Source organism: Sardina pilchardus, chromosome 9, assembly GCF_963854185.1.
Source record: "Sardina pilchardus chromosome 9, fSarPil1.1, whole genome shotgun sequence".
Lineage (NCBI taxonomy): Eukaryota > Metazoa > Chordata > Actinopteri > Clupeiformes > Clupeidae > Sardina > Sardina pilchardus.
Window position 1 is genome coordinate 9,998,088 of NC_085002.1, and position 18,768 is coordinate 10,016,855.

Genomic DNA, 18,768 nt, shown 5'->3' on the forward strand with positions numbered 1-18,768 from the left:
TTTTCTTCCCTCAGGCCACACCCCAGCCCTGGCGTGTGCGCCCAACAAGGACGTGGCTGACTGCCTGGCTCTGATACTGTCCACCATGAAGCCTTTTCCCCCCAAAGAGTCCAGCAATGCCCACTTCGGCCTCAACCTGCTCAAGCACTGCGGCATCGCCGCCGCCCACCGACCACTTGCCAACGGCAGTCTGCGCCATGGTTATGCCAAGGACAGCTGCCTCACCGAGTGAGACACACGCACACAGACACAGACACAAACACAAGCAAACACACACTCAAACACAAGCAAACACACACACACACACACACACACACACACACACATACATACATGCGTGTGTGCACACCGACCAACCCCCTTGCTCTAACACACACACACAGGAAGTCTCAGTCATGCCTCCCTGTTTAGCTCTGAACCCCCTCCCTCCTTAGCCCAGTACTCTCACCTTGACAACCATGCCCCATACCCACCCCACCCCACCTCACCCCCAGCCCCTTCACCTCACACTGTAGACACGCAGGAATATACTAATTAGTGTGTGTGTGTGTGTGTGTATGCTTACAATTGTGTGTGCGTGTGAGAGTGCGCAGAATTTAGCCTGATGGATGCAGTCAAACCTATATGCAAATCTGTCACTCGAAATCTATATTCCTGTCCCACTCCCTTCTCTCTGTCTCCAGGTCTCCATTGTCTCTCTCTCTCTCATTTCCCACAATGCCTAAAAACAAACAAGCAAACGGTGTATGAAAAAAAAAAAACATTGAACAATTTCATTGGCCCAATGAAATTGGTATCCGAAGTTAAGAGCTATGAAACGGTTGCCTCAAAATTTGGCGTCAAGTGGCAGGCACAGTTATCCAGTCTGGGCCACATGGGAGACTTGCAGAGGAGAGGAACCAACAGGTTTGACTGCATAGCCACAGGATGGAGTGGGGTGGGGGTACCGTTTCCCGTGCAGACAAACCTCACATGATGCATTCACATGAAGGGGCCCATTTATGATAACACTCTACCCAACCACTCCAGTTATTTACATGCTTGAACAGTCACAGTAATAGCCACATTGATCGCTTTGCTTCTCCCCTGATAAATTATGTCAGAGCAATTTGCTGTTGTTTTTGACAAAGTTTACCCGTCAAGTGGATGTTGCAAAAGAAAAGAAAATATTTTTTCACCCAAACAAAAGAAAGTTACAGAGTAAAGTTGACCAAGAGAAGCATTTAGGGTTTGTCTGCACCGGTCCCCTGCCCCACAGTAAGCTCAGACATGAAGGAATTGTCAGCCTTTCCACTAACAGAAGTGGAAGATGAAGGAAAAAAATATGTGCGATTGAGTGCAAGAAATATATGGCCATCTTTTGGGCTTCTCTTTCTGGAAATATCCAGATGTCTTACAGTGCTGTGCCTAAATCTCTCAAACAGCTAATGATGCTGATCATGCTAATCACAGCGTGGGAAAGATCCCCCCTGACCCACCTTAAGTACCCCTTTCAGTGATGTACTCACCACCTGACCCACCTTAAGTACCCCCTTCAGTGATATATACCCACCACCTTGATCCCGCACTCCTCCCCAAACTATGTGGAATGATTTTTTCGAGACTTCAAAAAGAGAACAATTCTAGGAGTTTCACACAAAAATAGGAACATTTTTCAATGCAATTTTCTTACAAAAGAAAAAAAAAACAACAAGCACCCATACCAAAGCGAGGACTTTTCAAATGTTGCTCCTCTCTCCACCTCCCATTGCTTTCCAGTACAGACAACTGTCTGGATGATCCATTATGTGAGTAAGTTGATGTTTGCACAATAGGGTGTCAAGGACTTAAAAAAAAAATGTTTTCAATATAGCTGCTAAAATATAATTGCCTTTGTTTTTAGTAGATTGTATTAATGGTATTTAAAAGCGGGTCTTTTTTTGTTTTGTTTTGTTTCCCTTCATTCTTATTTAAGAGCAATACTCAGAGAGCCTTCAAAATGTCTTACCTCACATTTCGCTTGATCCTGCAAGGCTTTGGATGTTAATACTCCTCTGATTTACTTTCCTTAGAATGCTGCCAAGAAAGCAGTTGGTTTTAAGAAATTAGCACGGTTATCCAGTTCAAGGCTAAAATATATTTACACTTTTACTGAAATATGCACTGTTGTAAGAAAGCTACCACCAAAGGTGTTACATGTTTCATGCGAAGATATTTACTCCCTCAGAGCCACACAGAATGCTAAGAACCCCCGTTACCGTTGCCTGGTATTACATGTTGCCCATCACCTGCTATGAAGATTACATATCATTTCTGCATGCTAGATGTATTCAACTGCCACCAAATCATAGCTCACCAAAAAAAAAAAAAGTAATAATAATATTTTAAAAAAATTGAATGCATCTACAGGTCCAATGCACTTGAAGCTTTAAAAACATATAAACTACAACATAATGACCTCATATACGGCATCACTGTAGACTTGTCCAGTAACCAGGGTTTGTGGGCTCGGCCAAATATTTTCCTGGGCTGTGGCCTCCAGTCCTGGTCATTCAGGTTCGTCCCTGAGTACAGGTGTTGGCCACAGCTTCCCAAGTCCATTGCATGCAAAATGACGATTGCTCTGCTACAAGAAAACAACAGCAGACAATTAGGCCCGCATCCCTGGTGTCACACAGAGCATCACAGTGATGGTTTTATCTCCCTTGTAATCTCATCCAGCCAATTGCCAGCATTTCACACTGTGCCCTAATGATTCCTTTGGACCTGGATAATCATCTCCATGTTCTTGCTAATCTCTTATCGAGCTCGCTAGCTAACTGTTGGAGCACGTCCTCGACCTGTTTCATATCAACCTTTAAAACGCTGTTGCCTCTCCCTGAATGTACTTGCTTTGTGCTCCACTTCTCCTGTCTGTTGGCTAGTAGGATGCAGCCTCGGTAGCTGCTGCTCTTCCTCTCTTTACCTCCTGGCCTTACTGTAGCTGTTGATAGTACACAGGCTGGGTTTGATTTCATTTCTTTAACCAATTTGGGCTCTGCTAAGTAAGACACTCAATAAGGTGCTCCTGAATGATGGTGAAAGAGGCCGCGTGGTGCTATGAAACAAGAAATCTGATTTTTTTTTTTTTTTTTTCCTTTACACATATTAGTTTGCAAACAGTTTGTGTAGGCGTTTAATCTTCCATGCTTTTTTGCACAGCTGGCCATCTATTCCATAGTTAAAAGTGTTAAATGCTATATCAGTCAGTTAAGCTTTTTTTGTGTAAGGTAGTTTTTATGTAGTGTGTTGTCAGTTTGTTGCTAGAAAATCTTGAGTGTTAGTGCCAGCTGCCTTGGCCTTAACTGTTTGTGTAGTTACCGGGAGACATAGTGAAATCCAAACTAGCATTTGGTGTGTTTGCATTTTTATTTAAATTTTTGATTTGCACAATTTTACTTGACCATTTAAGCAGGAATGAGTACCATAGGGTTCTGCCTTATGGCTTGCGTCGTGAAACAAACAGCAATGTATGAAGCCTAAGTTTAAAAGTGTATTATTGACTGACTTTTGCACTCCAGGTGATCAGGCAACACAATTCACTTCAAACCTTGTTCTGTTCTGTGTAACTCTGGGGGAGTACTGGTGAGGATTGGTGGCAGAGGATAGAAATTCTCAAAGAGCAGCTGAAGAGGGAGACTGCTATGTTTCTTTGTGTTCGCTTTTTTCTTGTGTTTGTTTTTTGTTTTGTTTGTTATGTTTGTTTTTCATTTTGAAATGACAATCAGTCTACTAAGGGCTTTTTATTTGTAAGGAAACACTTTTATGGGGACTTGTGCAAATATCTTGACATCCAAACAAGTTTCCTTTTAAAAACCGGCATATGCATGCTGTCATGGCCAGAGTGTGCACTTGCTTGGTATGTGTGCTTACTGTTTTTTGGGGGGGAGGAAAATAATTATGTTGTGCTTCCCAGTCACTTTAGCAAAATTTACAGTGTAAAAATCCCTTTCAGATTGTAACTTCAGAACTATTAGTTGCTGCTCTTTAAATAATTCCACAATACCTACAATTGTTCTCTTTTAATAGAATATAGAAAACTTACCACAAATGTTCCTGGGGTATTGGTAGTTACATATATCTATCTATATACATATATACATATATATATTAACATACTTTTATGCATCAAATTCAAAGTTCATTGCAGACTGAGATTTTATTGTCAGGTCTATGGTGCATTAAAATAGGGATAAGAAGGTATCATATTTAAAAAAAAAAAATGGAAAAGGAAAAAAGAACAAAAAAAGGAAAGTTGGAAAAAAAAGCAAATGCTAATCTTGCACCCTGATGTGGCCAGTACTGGTGTTCCACAAGGTATTTCATTTTAAAGCCTTTAAGAAAAAAAAGTCAATATCCTTTACTATATGCAGGAATAGCAAATGCCAAAACCAGTGTAGTTGCTATTTCTCATATTTGTACTAGTATGCTGAAAGAAATGATTGTATTAAGCTACCTGAACTTTTTGTGGCATTTTACATAGGCCTTTTTCTATGATGTCAGACAAGGGTGTTGCTGGTGCGGAGATATCACATCAACAAATAAGCCATTTAATAATAATCTAATTCAGCTGAATAGGAGAAGGGATTTTTATTTGAAATTGTACATTTTGTTCAAACTAAAGAGTGGGAAAGTGAGCAAGAGAGAACCACATCCTGCTCTAACACCCGCAAAACTTTTTTTTTGTTTTGTTTGTTTGGGTTTTTTTTTTTTTTTTTTTTTTTTAGATTCTCAAAATTGGACTACCATACTACATTTATTTTGGATATTGGGGATGAGTGCAAGTGATATATTGCCACAGATTGGCTGGCCTGAGTGCGGGGACTCGCTCCCCATGTGAACCATCTTGTCTTGTCAAGAGCTGTACGAAGTACTGACAGCCCAAACCCTCCTCCCGCCCCCTGGCCAGACTTTCAGTCCTGTGAGAGGGTTTGAGAGTTGGGCCCGTGATGGAGGAAACAGGCTTGCTTAGACAACAAAAACAAAAACAAAACAAAAGCCTGGCTTTTGGTTTTGAAGGCCCTCCTCCCACCCCAACCCCATTCCCCCTGTCAAGCGTTGGCTCATTGTATAAGACATGGCTCAGTCCAGACCCAAAGCACTTATCGAATGAATACGCACTTTTGTATATTTAAAATATCTATATGTATGTGTGTATTTATGTATACATGTTACCTATGTAGATATTAACATTAGGGGTTACAGTTGTTTTACTTCAGCAAAAGAGGTGAAAGGGTGTCTCACTGTTCACTAGTGAGCAGGTGTGCTGTGTGTGTGTTTGTTTGTGTGTGTGTGTGTGTGTTTGTGTCTACGTATGAGCAGCGGTATATGAGGAGGGATGGTTTCTCTTGTCGGGATCACTATTTGGTAGCAGTGAAAGAAAAGCTTGCACCTGTATGTGCACACATGTGTAGCACAAAGTCCATTTCAAACAGAAAAAAAACTATTTGCACTGCCTTTATTCAACCAGTTGCCAAAAAGAGCAAGGATGTAAAAAAAATAAAATTGAGGACAAAAACTGACATTTGATGAAGAACACAAACTATGTATAGCTATACGTAGATATACAGACATCTCTGCTGAGCCATAGTACAGTAATTTGCTGACTAAAAGTGAATGTAAGGTCTAAATTTTGAGGAGATAAGAGTCGTGAAGCTGACATTTCTGCACTGTCTCTAGACAAAATGACAAAAAGTAATAGATTAATTAATGCAAGTCTGACACCCTTTTTGGGAGCTGTTCATTTTTTCCCACCACTGCCTCCATCTGCAGAACAAATGGATACGGTTTGAAACACAGTCTAATCATTTGAGCCAGTGTTTGGATATTATTTTTGGCAGAGAAGCGGGTTATAGGTTTAGCCAGTGCATATGCCTTATGTTCTCAGCACAAATTCCACACCAATGTAATCTATAGCACTGCTCGTGTGGTCCTGTCTTCAGGGCCCCTCCATTCAGCACTGTCCTGTGAAGCAACCTAACTCAAGTGGTTGTTCATTCAAAATGGCAGCCATAATCTCTACTGCGATTGCCTTACAGTTACCTCCTAATGTTCTTCCTGTGTTGTGATGCACAAGCCTACATCGACTCTTGTACTTGTTTGGAATGTGTACATCTTTCTTTCATATTGATAGCATATCAAAAAGCATTCAACCTTAATGACGCCCCATGCTGTTACCTAGACCCGTAAGTGCCGTAGCAATATCCGTCTCTCTTGTTTGTCCTTGATGGTTATTTGAGAGAGCAACTGGGCCGTTGGGCATCCTTTCTCCAGTGGAGGTCAGCACAAAAGAAGGGGAAAGGGATTCAAAGAGTGATTCTCACCTTTTCATTTGCCTTTGTCTCATCAAAGGCCATCTCTGTTTTTTTTCCAGAGTGCTTGATTCCCAAAGTCCTTATCACAAGTGAAACTCTTTACTAGTGCTGTTCTCCTAAGACCATCGCTAAGATGCAAATAACTAGTCTCGTTTTGTTCTCACTGAAAGGGAAATAGCGCAAGTTGTATCCGTTAGACAGCTAGGATTCATGAAAAAAAACCCAGTTCATTACACTCCTCAAGGTGGTGAAATGAAATATTTCCTCACAAAAATAAGATCCTTAACTGGCTCAAATGTTGGGTAAGACTATGTTTCCCAGAATGATTGAGTATCCTAGAAGAAAGATTGAAGGGGTTGTTTTGCCTCTGCTCATCTGTATAGCATCAAACCCATAGCGAATGTGCATTTTGTCAGACAGATCTCTGTTGTTGTAAGATATGTTTTGAGTTTTTGAAAAGCAATATTGCAGTCGGCCAGTTTGAGAAGAAGGGAGGAGAGATAGACTTGCACAAACTTGTGGAGATGGTAGCAGTGGACAGACTCAGACATACAAAACATCGGAGCACCAGTGGGATAAATAAATCACACACACAAGCATTGAAGAAAATGGGCATGACTAGTGATTTTGTACATTTGTGAGTTTTGTTTTCATTTGTTGTTTCTTCAGGGTACTGAAATACTAGTTGTGGACTTGGCTCTTCATCTGAACTCGTACAGGAAGTCCATCTGTATTTTGACAGGAGTGGTGATTCACTTCTCATGTAGCGCCTCATGAGTTTTGTTGGTGAGCAATCACAGCTCTCTTTGTGAGAATGATAGTATTTGTTTTTTTGTAAAATATATGTTGGTGATTATTTGAGAAGGTTTGTAGGAAAGCTGGATTTTTTTTTTTTTTTTTTTTTTTTTAAAGTTAGTTTATATTATAGTCATCATAGCTGTCGTGTCACATTAACTACAGTGATACTGTCCACAGCACGGTCTACTGGGAAATCTCCCACTTACCTCCGGTGTTGGTAGAAGTTGCTCCTGATAAGTGCTGACTGTGGACCTGTTCTATTCTACTGCTCAGACTGCGATAGAGGGGAGAGAGGCTGGTCCCAGGTCAGCATCTGTGCAGCAACATCTCCCCTGAGCCTTACCTCCAAGGACACCAGTGTCCCTCTTTACTTGAAGCATCGGTGAAAGGCAATAGAGAATCTTTTATGTTTTCACCTTCCCCCCTGCCCCCCATAGAAAGCATGCCTTAAACTTAAGGGTACACCACGTGAATTCCCTCAACGTAAAAGTGGAGAAAAAAAAAACGTCTTTGTTACCTTACTGGTGATAATTGGTGTACAGGTTTTCATATCAATAGTGGCTGCAGTTATAGAAGATAACCTTGTTTAATATATAACAAAGTCTATGTTGATATTGTAAAAACAATAATGCATCTATGTAAGAAAAAAAAAAGTGTTTTTCAAGTTTTTGTCAACCCTCAGATTCTAAATGGGCATAGCAGGGACTCCGCTAACCCCAGGACTCTGATAGCTGTACATCTTGTCATTTTAAATGTACCGACCCATGTGAATGAGCTGTCTGTGACAAATCCATCTGAAGATCCTACCCTTTGCATGCACCTCCCCTCCTCCTTCCTTAGCAGCTCTAGACAAATGGAAAGTAGACTGATGTCTGTCACTAGCCTGAGGTTGCCTCCATAGTACTGTGCCCTCTGGCCTCATGGTTATATATCGCAGTTGTGTCATGGAAGTAATATTAGTGACCTTCTCTCATTTGATAACTCATGTCCTCTGATAATGTTTAAGGCTATTCTCAGTGATTAGAGATCACTACTCTGTGGTACCTCTCTGGGTTTTTAGGATGCGAAGTGGAGATTGAGAGAAGAAGCCATTCAAGGTGGTGTGGTTAGCGTCCTTAAGACCTGAGAGATGTTTGTCCGTGTGCCACAGTATCCTTTGGAGTCTTAGAGAGGATTTCAGCCCAGTTGAACATCCAATGCCTTTCACCCAATCTACCCACAGTTCATTGTTGTGTTTGGTCAGAGCACTTTCCAACTGAGGTTTCTTTGACACCAGTGGGGACCTCTGAACGCTTGTGATCTTTCTGTGGTCTTCTGTACTTGGAAGGGACAGTTGCTGCATATTCAGGGCTGAAGGTGTCAAAATAATTTCTCTCAGATGGACCCAACTGGACGCTGAGGTCATGTATGGCAACTTATGCAAATACCCATGTTTTATGGAATTCATGTTATGCATGATGGAGTTATGGGGTGAGAGCATTGCTGTGCAGTTGGAATGTTAAAACCTGTATGACCTATTTTAAATGATTTGCCTAGTTTTTGCAACTTCTTTTTAGATTCATTTCAAACCATAGACTCTACTGAGCATTCTTGCCCCATAGAAATGTGGTGTTCTCAGTTGTAACCACACTGAGATGAGTTAGACGCCATTGAATTGTAGAAGAGGTTATGGCATGGTGGCATTACTCACCAAGAATATTGATTATGCATTAGAGTTTAGAAATTTGCTGGTGATTTTGTTCATTTCTACAGGTAATTGTAGTGTCTTAGTTCATGAGAGATGGTCACATAATTTCTGAAGAGCTACTAAATTGAATCAAAATATTTAGTCATTTATTTAGTCTCTGTAAATGGTCTTCCATTCAAGCCAATCTGAAGCCTTACGAATTACCGCTGAGTAGTCCCGTTTCACAGGGTCCGTAATGGGTCCATCCACCTGTAGCATTAGGCTTTCGCAAATTCCATTAATCCCAAGGAACTGGAAGCCATTTTGTTTACCTGCTAGTTAATTTTGTGTCGCCACAGCAATGTCTGTGGACATGATTGTCAAAGCTGTGTACAGAGTTTGTGTTGACAGATTTTTCAAAGCACAAGTCCAAAGAGGAAGTTCTTGACACCAAGTCCCCAAATTCTGTTATGCCAGTTGTGTTCACAGTGACCTTCTATGATGACATGCCAGCCCTCCTGGCTTGAATATGGACTGGTTTTCAAGGTGATTTCCAATTGGGTAAACAACCTTGTGTGGAGACAGAAGTTCATCCATGGCCAAATAATCAGTAGTTCATTCAGTTAAGCAATATTTCCATTTGTGAGTGCACCTTGACTCGTTCAAAGCACAAATATATATTTAAAAAAAGAAAGAAAGAAAGAAAGCTGTGTGCTGTAATTAAGATTGCCCCTAAGATCGTGCACAGCTTTGGAAACATATCCTATTACAACTAAAGAACTGGCAACATTACAGTATCCCAAAATCAAAAACAATGACTAATTTCGAATGTAGTAAGTAGCATAAAGAAAAGATATTTTGTTTCAACTCACCAATAAAGAAACATTATGCATTCTACTGGAAGGGTGTTATAGATTTTATTGATTTATCAAGAGTAGCTCTCCTAGGTGTGGATTGTTGCATGTTAGTGGAATGGCATGTTTGTTTAATTTAACGCAGGGTTTATCTGGATTAAATCTGATCTTAACCAGAAATTTGACTGATTAACTGTGACTAGCGAAGGGAGTTTAACATTGTTTTTAAGACATTTTTTGCAGCCTGCTACTTCCCTTAAACCTGGAAACTAAACTTGAATTAACAGCAAAGTAAAGTGAATTATGATAATCACAAGTGGGAGATGTTTGATGCAGTTGGCATAGCTTCATATGTTTGCGGATGTGTCTGGACTTCGATGTGTTGGTATTGAATCTGCTAGAGAAGTCTTGCAGTGGAATACCATAATGCAGGATGAAGGGAAACCACCTTGCAATCACTACCTTATGGTACTAGAACATCCGTATCTATGTGCTATGTGAGTTTGTGTGTGTGTGAGCGTGAATGAGTTGATGTACTCAAGCATTTCCCATTTGAAGATTGAGGATGTGTTGCTCCTCACTGCGTGGCGCTGAATATTTTGTAAAGAAATTTGTATTTTTCCATGTCTTGGCATACTTTACACTCGACTAGTTTACACAACCAGAAGCCCAAGGATTCTGCTCTCCAATTAGTCAATCCTTAAAAAAAAAAAAATACATTCCCTTCTAGTGATGGTAAGATCATGGTACTTCTAGTCTTTAAAAGTGTGTGGGCTTTTTGTATTTAGTTTGATAGACTGTTTTGATGTCTAAGATGTTTGTGAACTTTAACCCTTTGAAGAGGATATCTCAACACTGTTTTGAGTGAACGCTTGAATTCTTTTCCAAAATCTGTATCTGGAATATAAGGCTGTTGGTTGCCTTAAATACCCATTCTCAAAAGTCCTCTAAAAAGAGCCGTGGAAAGTGAGCTTTAGAGCTCTCCCACCGGCCTCCCCTATCCCTCTTCTCTGCGGTCTGTGGAGACCTGGGAGAGCTGAACTGGTTAGCGTTAGCCTACAGGGCACACCTGAAGCCTGGCAGTAACTCTGCCCTATTCCCCACCCACACTGGCGTTCCACTACTGCCACCTGATAGAGAGTGAGTGTGTGTGCGTGTATGCATGTGTGTGGTTGGTGTCAGAGAAAGCAGGTGTTTATTAAGGCTTAGAGGACAAAAGCAGCGATGTAGTAGATCCAATATGAAACCCTAATTACCTCAAAATGTCAGTGACAGAAATGAATACAGAATTGACCACATTTTTCATCTTCAAGTGGATTTACACTTCATTTGTAATACACAAATTCATGCTATTTTGGGGAAATTGTTGAAAAAAAAGTTATTAGTATTACAAATACTGAGTATCGTTTTTCTGTTGTGCCTACCTCCATTATGTACAGGTCATCTTTGTCTGCTAAGCGCATAGCCACCTATTTCTGTAGGTTAAAAGAAAGAAAAAAAAGATGGAAAAATATTTGTTTTTTCTATCTTCACAAAAAAATTGAGTGATTGTGTCTGTCATATTCAAGTGTTGAGGATTATAGTTGTAACCAACGACAGGAATGTCTAAGCCAAGCTGTCGGTAGACCAACAAAATCTCCTGGGTCCTAGCGCAGCAGTTTCTTTGAATTTTTATTGAGAACAGATCCGCTTCAATGAGCCCCTCTCAAAAGCACCCTTTACTCAGTGAGCAGACGTCACCTTTTTCCACATCCTGACAGTGTGTTTGTGTATGTTGTGTGTTTGTGTGCATCAAGCCATATGTTATACCACGTTTACAGCTGTCGTGTTGATAGGAAAATATTCTCGACTGTGTGGAGATGGTGTGTCCATGTGTCTGCGTCTTAAAACTAATGTAACTCCAAAAGCAACAAACCGACAGAAGCTCTGGTTCAATTCAGGCTGAGTTAGGGTGCATGCTGCGCTCCGTCTGAAGGAAACACATTTATCGTATCCAGCCTTAAATCGCCAGATGCATCCCACCACAGAGGTCAGCTGTTAGGCAGGGCTCCCACTACACCAGAGGACCTCTACAGACCCCTCCCCATTCCCCGCCCCCCCCTCCCCTCCCAAGTCTCAGCCCACCTAAAAGAAATGGGAAAAGAGAAAAGCCGTACATGATTTTCTGTGACAATGCAATCTCTGAAAGCACTTTGCCTTGTTAAAATCCTAACGTGTGCTAGTGAATGGTTATATGTTGCAAAATGTTACATTTGTGTTTTTAAAGAGAAAAAAAAATCTAAGAGGAACTATAATTTGATGAATTAAGACATTTAAAAATTATTCAAATTTGCATTGACCTCCAAGTACAGGACAAGTGAAACTTCATTAACTAAGGCATTCAAATCTGATCGATTTTTTTACAATGTATGCTGCAGCCATTGAGTCTTGTTATTCAGTATTGTGGCTTAGAATTGGTTATGTTTAAATAAAGTGCTATCGCTTAATATCTATTTGTGTCCTGTTGTGTTTGATTGTGAACTTTCTTTTCTTCCTCACTGGGGCTAGAATTTATATATGAAATTGCTATTTGGGCTATAGTTTTGGTCTACAGTTTTATATAATTAAGAATATGAAAGAATATTGCCTTAATACATTGAGTCATTCAAGTTGTAATGATGGCCCAGCAACTTTTCACTTATAATGCTAGCAAGCATTTGCCTACAGTATACTTAAAATGTAATTTCTAAACTTTCTTAACACAGCAACTCTAGGCAGAGTTGGTATTTACTGAACAAAATGTGATTTTGAAAAGAAAACTAATGTAATGTATTTCAAAATACAACAACATTTCTGTCCATACACTTATGGCCAACGCTCACTGGCGGCAAGTGACACCAGAGTTTAGAACTCTCATCTCTTTTGATGGCGCCACTGGCGGTGCCTGATGTGCGATGACACAAAAGGTTAGAAAATTGTTCTCGGAGACGGTCAAATCCGGACGCAAACGTTGTCACCAGTGAGCGGTGGCCTTAACTCTACCAAGACCAAAGATGGCTCAAAATCAAGTCATTCTGTGAAAACACTAGCAGGTTCTTGATCCATGTAGTCGATTATGTAGCACAGCAACTTTCAAAATACAGCCAGGAATGGATAGATATCAGCAGGGTCACAAATCATGGCATTTTTAAATGTAGCCTAAATGTTTAGGATATCTCTATTACCGTAGATAATTTCTTCATCTCTCGACAACCCTAGATTCTGTATACATTCTCAAGAGTGTGTTTACTGTGCTGTAACTAGCCTGTGTTTTTTTTTTCTAATTGTGGTAGATCTAGCCTCATTTTGTTCCATCAAATTGAAATATCAGTGGTTAGAGATACATGAATGAAACAATGAGATCAGTGAGATCATCTAGGTCTCCTGAGCTATTTAAAAACATCTATGAGAATTGTACTGTAAAATGGTCTTTCATGAAATTAAATGATAGCAGGGATCCACAAAACTTTCACATATGGAATCAGCTGTGGTTGGTTTATTTCATACTTTCTAAATGTGCATAAAGAAGTCTGTGCATGAATTTAAAAAAAAGTCTGCACATTGGAGCTCCAATGTGCAATGTTTTTATCACCACAGGTGTGACGTTTTGGGCCAACTTGCCCTTCCTCAGACATGAACAGTGTGGAGACTTATTCATGCTCATTTAAGTCTGATTGGGTCCAGCACCTATCTTTAACTTTTGGGATGTGTGTGCCCCTTGCACAAATTTGATACTTTCTAAATGTGTCAATGATTTCTTTTTTTCAAAAATGCTTATCAACCTTTTTAATGTAGCATTTCAGGCGTTGCTGTTTTGCCATTTAGACAAAAGCATGTTGGCGACTGAAAGACTCATTTACATCCACCACCACCACTCAATCAACATGGAAACAAAATTGTTCAGAATGCAAAAGATATTCATATATAAATATATATAAATCTTTCAATTGTTACTTGATAAGACTTGAGGTCTTGGTTATACCTGGTCTATACATTATATTGCCAAAACTATTGGGTCACCTGCCTTGACTCACATATGAACTTAAGTGACATCCCATGCTTAATCCATAGGGTTTAATATGATATTGGTCCACCCTTTGCAGCTATAACAGCTTCAACTCTTCTGGCAAGGCTTTCCACAAGGTTTAGGAGTGTGTTTGTGAATTTTTGACCATTCTTCCAGAAGCACATTTGTGATGATGTTGCTCTAATTCATCTCAAAAGCCCCTTCCTGTTCCAACATGACTGTGCACCAGTGCAAAAGCAAGGTCCGCAAAGACATGGATGAGAGTTTGGTGTGGTTGAACTTGACTGGCCTGCACAGTCTTGACCTCAACCCAATAGAACACCTTTGGGACGAATTAGAGCAGAGACTGAGAGCCAGTCTCCTCGTCCAACATGTGTAATCTCACAAATGTGCTTTTGGAAGAAAGGCCAAAAATGGTCATAAACAGCCATAAACACACTGCCTTTGTGGAAAGCCTTCCCAGAAGAGTTGAGGTTGTTGCTGCGAAGGGTGGACCAACGTCATATTAAACCCTATGGATTGTGATTTATTGTATGTTTGCCTAGACTACTAGGACTAGACACCATTCGACAAATATACAAACTGTTTTCTCTAAAATTTTATTTCATAAAATGTCAACATACAATAGTTTACAAAAAGAAAAAAACACAAATGGGAAAAACAAAAATCTACAGGTGCAAATCCTCATAAGCACCAGTGCCATCAATACACAGAGAGAAAAAATGTTTGGCCAACTGTGAATTAAAATCAACAAATCGAAATAAAAACAAAATGGGGGAAAAGCAGTCCTCCAAAATCTCACAGCCCACCAACATTTTTTTTTTTTTGATCCGTAATTCCCCATGCATGACTTTGAGCAATGGCATTATCTGAAAAGGAGGGGGGGTGTAGAGGGGCAAAGATGTGTCCACAAAGAGTTGAAGTTTGTTCTTATCTGTCTGGCCGCACCATGCCCGGTCTGACTTGAAGCATCATGGGGCGGGCAGGAGGACGCATCATATGAGGCCCAGGCATCATCTGCATGTGTCCACCCATGGGGGGGCGCATACCAGGACCTGTTAAACAGGCAGTGCAGTAGATTTGTTAAAGACAAGATTCTGAACGTATTATTTGTCATACACACAATTGTAAAAGGTACAATAGCAGTGAAATGTGAGTTGCAACAGCTTCTAGCTGTTTCGCTGAACCTCATCATTCAAGACATTCAGAGATAAAAAATCATATAGAATTAGGATAAAAGGCCTATAGTAAATCTGTAATACAATTACCATATATGAATATTATTAGACAAAATAAAACACAACAAACATTAGCTACAAAGAACCACATCCATCAATTTAACTTGGTACAACAGCTCTGCCATATGCACCGAAAACAGCACCGTGGCGCTCTGAACCCAATTATTCACCACTCAGTGAGCTTGTGTTGTTAAACTTTTACCATGGCACGCTGTTGCTACTTCTATTCTGCACTGAATCCAACAGCCAGCCCAGCCCAGCCCAGCCCACCCCACCTTGTAGAAGCCTCTTTTACTGAGCAAAGTACTGATCTGACTAGGCCTTCATTTCCACAAATCTGCCATCTGGCCACTGACCTGGTCCCGGCATCATTCCGTGAGGAGGCGGACCCATCATGGGCATCATGGGAGGCCCACCCATCGGGGGAGCGGGTAGCATGCCAGGTCGAGGGGGTCCACCTGAGAGGGGGGAGGGAGGGAGGGGGGTTAGTTTGACGATGTCACTTCAGTGTCCTTCACAGTGCTTTTCTTTTTCCAAACATTTTTTTTTTTTCCAAACCAATCATTATTCTAAAGAAGTGTAATTTTGTTAGGGTTTTGAAACTTCGGTATTTTTTGAGCAGTGTCAAATTAGTGTGTGTATTACTCTAAGCAAAACTTCCATACTTTACCAGGACTGAAAAACAGCAACTCAAAATTCCACCATTTCCCAGACCTGTGTAGGCACCCTGTCCTTATGCTTCATTAACGCCACTAACTAACGTTCACTATGATGTGACCACATCTTCACGTCTGGTTCAACAATGCTAATATAAATACACTGGACTTCTCAGAAAGGGCAGATGAGGGAACTCACTAATATTTGGATGAGGAAGCAGCGAGCCACCGGGCGGAGGTGCTCCTGGGAACGGCGTGGGTGGGATCTTCCCTTGTTGAAACGCAGCAGCTGAAGACGAAAGCAGTTCATCATCATCAACATGAGACAGAATTGCAAAGCCTTTCAATAGCCTTTATCAGAATACATAGTCAACAGCAATCAGCAATTCTTTTTTTTCCCCACTGGGGGAAGAGATATCAGTTGAATAATGAACCCAACTCCTTTTCGTGAACCCTACTCACTTGTTTTATCAATAAGACTCTGTGCTTGCTCCTCCATCCATTTCTGATAGTAGTCCTTCACATTTTCTTTATGTTTGCGTCCGCTGCAGTGAGTCTTCCGCACTGACGGCTGTCAAAGGCAAGATCATCAGTTTATCCATACATACTACATAATGTATATGTTAAAGATTTTTTCCTATGTGGAACATGTATGCATGCTTGATCACAATTATATTTTTTTTTGCATAACTATCTTGACCACCAACACTTCACTCCTGTGAGCTACAATTTCAGTAATAAAAGCTTTCCAGCTTTCCATGCCATTGCATCAGTAGAACTATAACCATAGACAGGGTTGGGTAGTAATCGAATACATGTAATCAAGATTACGTAATCAGAGTACAACAAACAAGTAACTGTAATCAGCCCAGAATACAATACAAAAATGTGTAATCAGAATACAGTTACATTGTTGGGGATTACCTGATTACATTTCATCATGCAATCAATTCAACTTTTTTAATGATAGCCTAGCCAGTGTTATAATTTGACAAAAACAGCTCATTCGTTTGCACTAGATGTCATTATCATCCAATTGCCTGTGTAGTTTCTTGGAGGAACAGTCAACATCAGCCAACCCAGATAGCAAAATCAGATTGGCAAATAGTGCACCGCTATAGTTGCATGCCAATTGTGGTTCACCGTTGGACCACCATCTCTTGAAATTAACTTATCATGAATATTAAGAAAAGACATTAAGTGTTATGAAAATGATGGATGGAGTAGCCTATAGCCTAACTGAATAAATGAAAACCAATAGTGAAAAAATATTGAGGCAACTCGCTAGTGGACCGCCAGAGAACCGATGAGCAAAATGCCAGCGGAGTGCCAGGTCTACCCCCGGTGGGCTGACAGACAGTGGTCCGCCAGTCTCTTGCTATCTGGGAATAGACCCATTCCAGTCGGGGGAAAAAAAACATTCAACACTTCGCCACTATGAATTAAAGACAGTGGAAAATAAGATTGTGTATGTTGTGTAGCCTACAAGTTGTGTAAAAAGTAATCCTAAAGGAATCAGATTACGTTACATGTTTTGGGTAATCCAACAGATTACGTTACTGATTACAAAATTTGCCATGCATTCTGTAGTCAGTAATCCATTACATTTCAAAGTAATCTGACCCAACCCTGACCATAGATCACTAAATTTAGTCAATAAAACAATTGATCAGAAAAGAAACCAAGCCAAACTTCACACTCGTCAACAGACAAGTCGGTGTAGGCGACTACATTAAGGGTAAAAGCAGAAGACCATAACTTAACTACTTACCGAATCGTGGGTGAGATATGTATCGCAGTAGTCACAGTAAAACCTTGGATAAAAAGAAGATAAGCACCAAAGACTAGTTAGTTAATCGGCTAACATCGTTGAATTGGGGTATGTGCACTGCAAGTATGTGTTAAATAGGTAGAAAATACTTCGGTATTTCCATAACTACAACATTTTAATCACGAAACAAATGAAAACGAGTGTTTACAACTAAACGTAGCCGCCCTGCAGCCATAGGTCAGTAAAATAACTGCAACAAACTGTTAGCAATAGCTAATCCAGCTAAAAACTATGCTAACAACCACCCTGATCCCAGTGCACTTGTATTAACCTTATATTAGAATTTCAAACGGCTGAGGTGAAACACATAATTTGATCGAATTTATCTATCCATTGTACAAAGAAACATTTTTGCTCAATTAGTTCGCTAACGTTAGCAAACATCATCTGTGTTAGTCCAATGTTACAGACCAAACGCTAGCTAAGTAACATAACATTCACGTCTCGTCTTGGCCGCTTACAATGTTCTCTATGTCTCCATAAAAAATGTGTAACATAATGAAACATATACACTTGTTCATGAACACTCATGTATGTTAAATAAACTGAAAGATACATACTTGGGCATTTTCCACACCTCCACACGTTGCCACAGCTAGCTAGCTAGCTAAATGAATAACCGGTTGTAATGTTCTCCTTCTCCTCCCTCTTGTTCTGTAATGTGACAACAATAGATAGGCATATTAGCGCCGCCTACCAAGGTGGAGTGTACTAGATTAGAGATCTTGGATAATGCAACACTAGTCACTAATACCTGTGTAACTAAATTAACATGTAGCCCTACATCCTCTGAGTATGTTTCATTCCCATTTCAGATAGGCTATCTGCGTCTCTCTCAAATTCAAAAAGAGCTTCATCAGCATGACCATAACGTTAGTATTGCTAAAGCATTTGGGTCAAATGGGGAGGGGAGAGGGGGGCAACACACAAATAAAACTGAATAATGATAATTGTAGCCTACAATTATGAACTATGGCAGTGGGAAATTGTGTGTGTGTGTGTGTGTGTGTGTGTGTGTGTGTGTGTGTGTGTGTGTGTGTGTGTGTGTGTGTGTGTGTGTGTGTGTGTGTGTGTGTGTGTGTGTGTGTGTGTGTGTGGTGGGGGGGGGGGCATCATGTATGTTCATATTTAGGTAAAGTATAAGTTAAAACTCAGCAGGCCCTTTCATGGCAGGAATATACATGTAGGCCTACATTGAGCATCAAGGAGGAGGCATTTATTTTTCTCAAGTGGGGAATAAAAGCCTCTCTCTCTTTCTCTCTCTCTCTCTCTCTCTCTCTCACTCTCAATTCAATTAAATTCAATTCAATGGCTTTATTGACATGACAAATAAACATTGTGTTGTCAT

General features: G+C 40.3%; 2 protein-coding genes across 3 annotated transcripts in view; one reads left to right on the top strand and one right to left on the bottom strand.

Moving 5' to 3' along the window:
* ankrd52a (ankyrin repeat domain 52a) overlaps positions 1 to 12,142 on the top strand; it is a 35,082-nt gene extending 22,940 nt beyond the window's left edge. For both annotated transcript variants that reach the window (XM_062545659.1, XM_062545660.1), the window contains exon 28: positions 15 to 12,142. In XM_062545659.1, the coding sequence (XP_062401643.1) occupies positions 15 to 232 (218 nt within the window). In that variant the 3' untranslated portion in view covers positions 233 to 12,142. The remainder of the gene's footprint in view (positions 1 to 14) is intronic.
* Positions 12,143 to 14,278: 2,136 nt separating this feature from the next.
* Positions 14,279 to 18,093, bottom strand: snrpc (small nuclear ribonucleoprotein polypeptide C). Its single transcript, XM_062545661.1, has 6 exons — positions 17,981 to 18,093; positions 17,361 to 17,403; positions 16,052 to 16,160; positions 15,789 to 15,878; positions 15,290 to 15,391; positions 14,279 to 14,750 (listed from the first exon to the last, which is right to left on the bottom strand). Exons 1-6 carry the CDS (start codon positions 17,986 to 17,988, stop codon positions 14,626 to 14,628), a joined length of 477 nt encoding a protein of 158 aa, XP_062401645.1. The 5' UTR covers positions 17,989 to 18,093; the 3' UTR covers positions 14,279 to 14,625.
* Between the last annotated feature and the right edge of the window lie 675 nt (positions 18,094 to 18,768).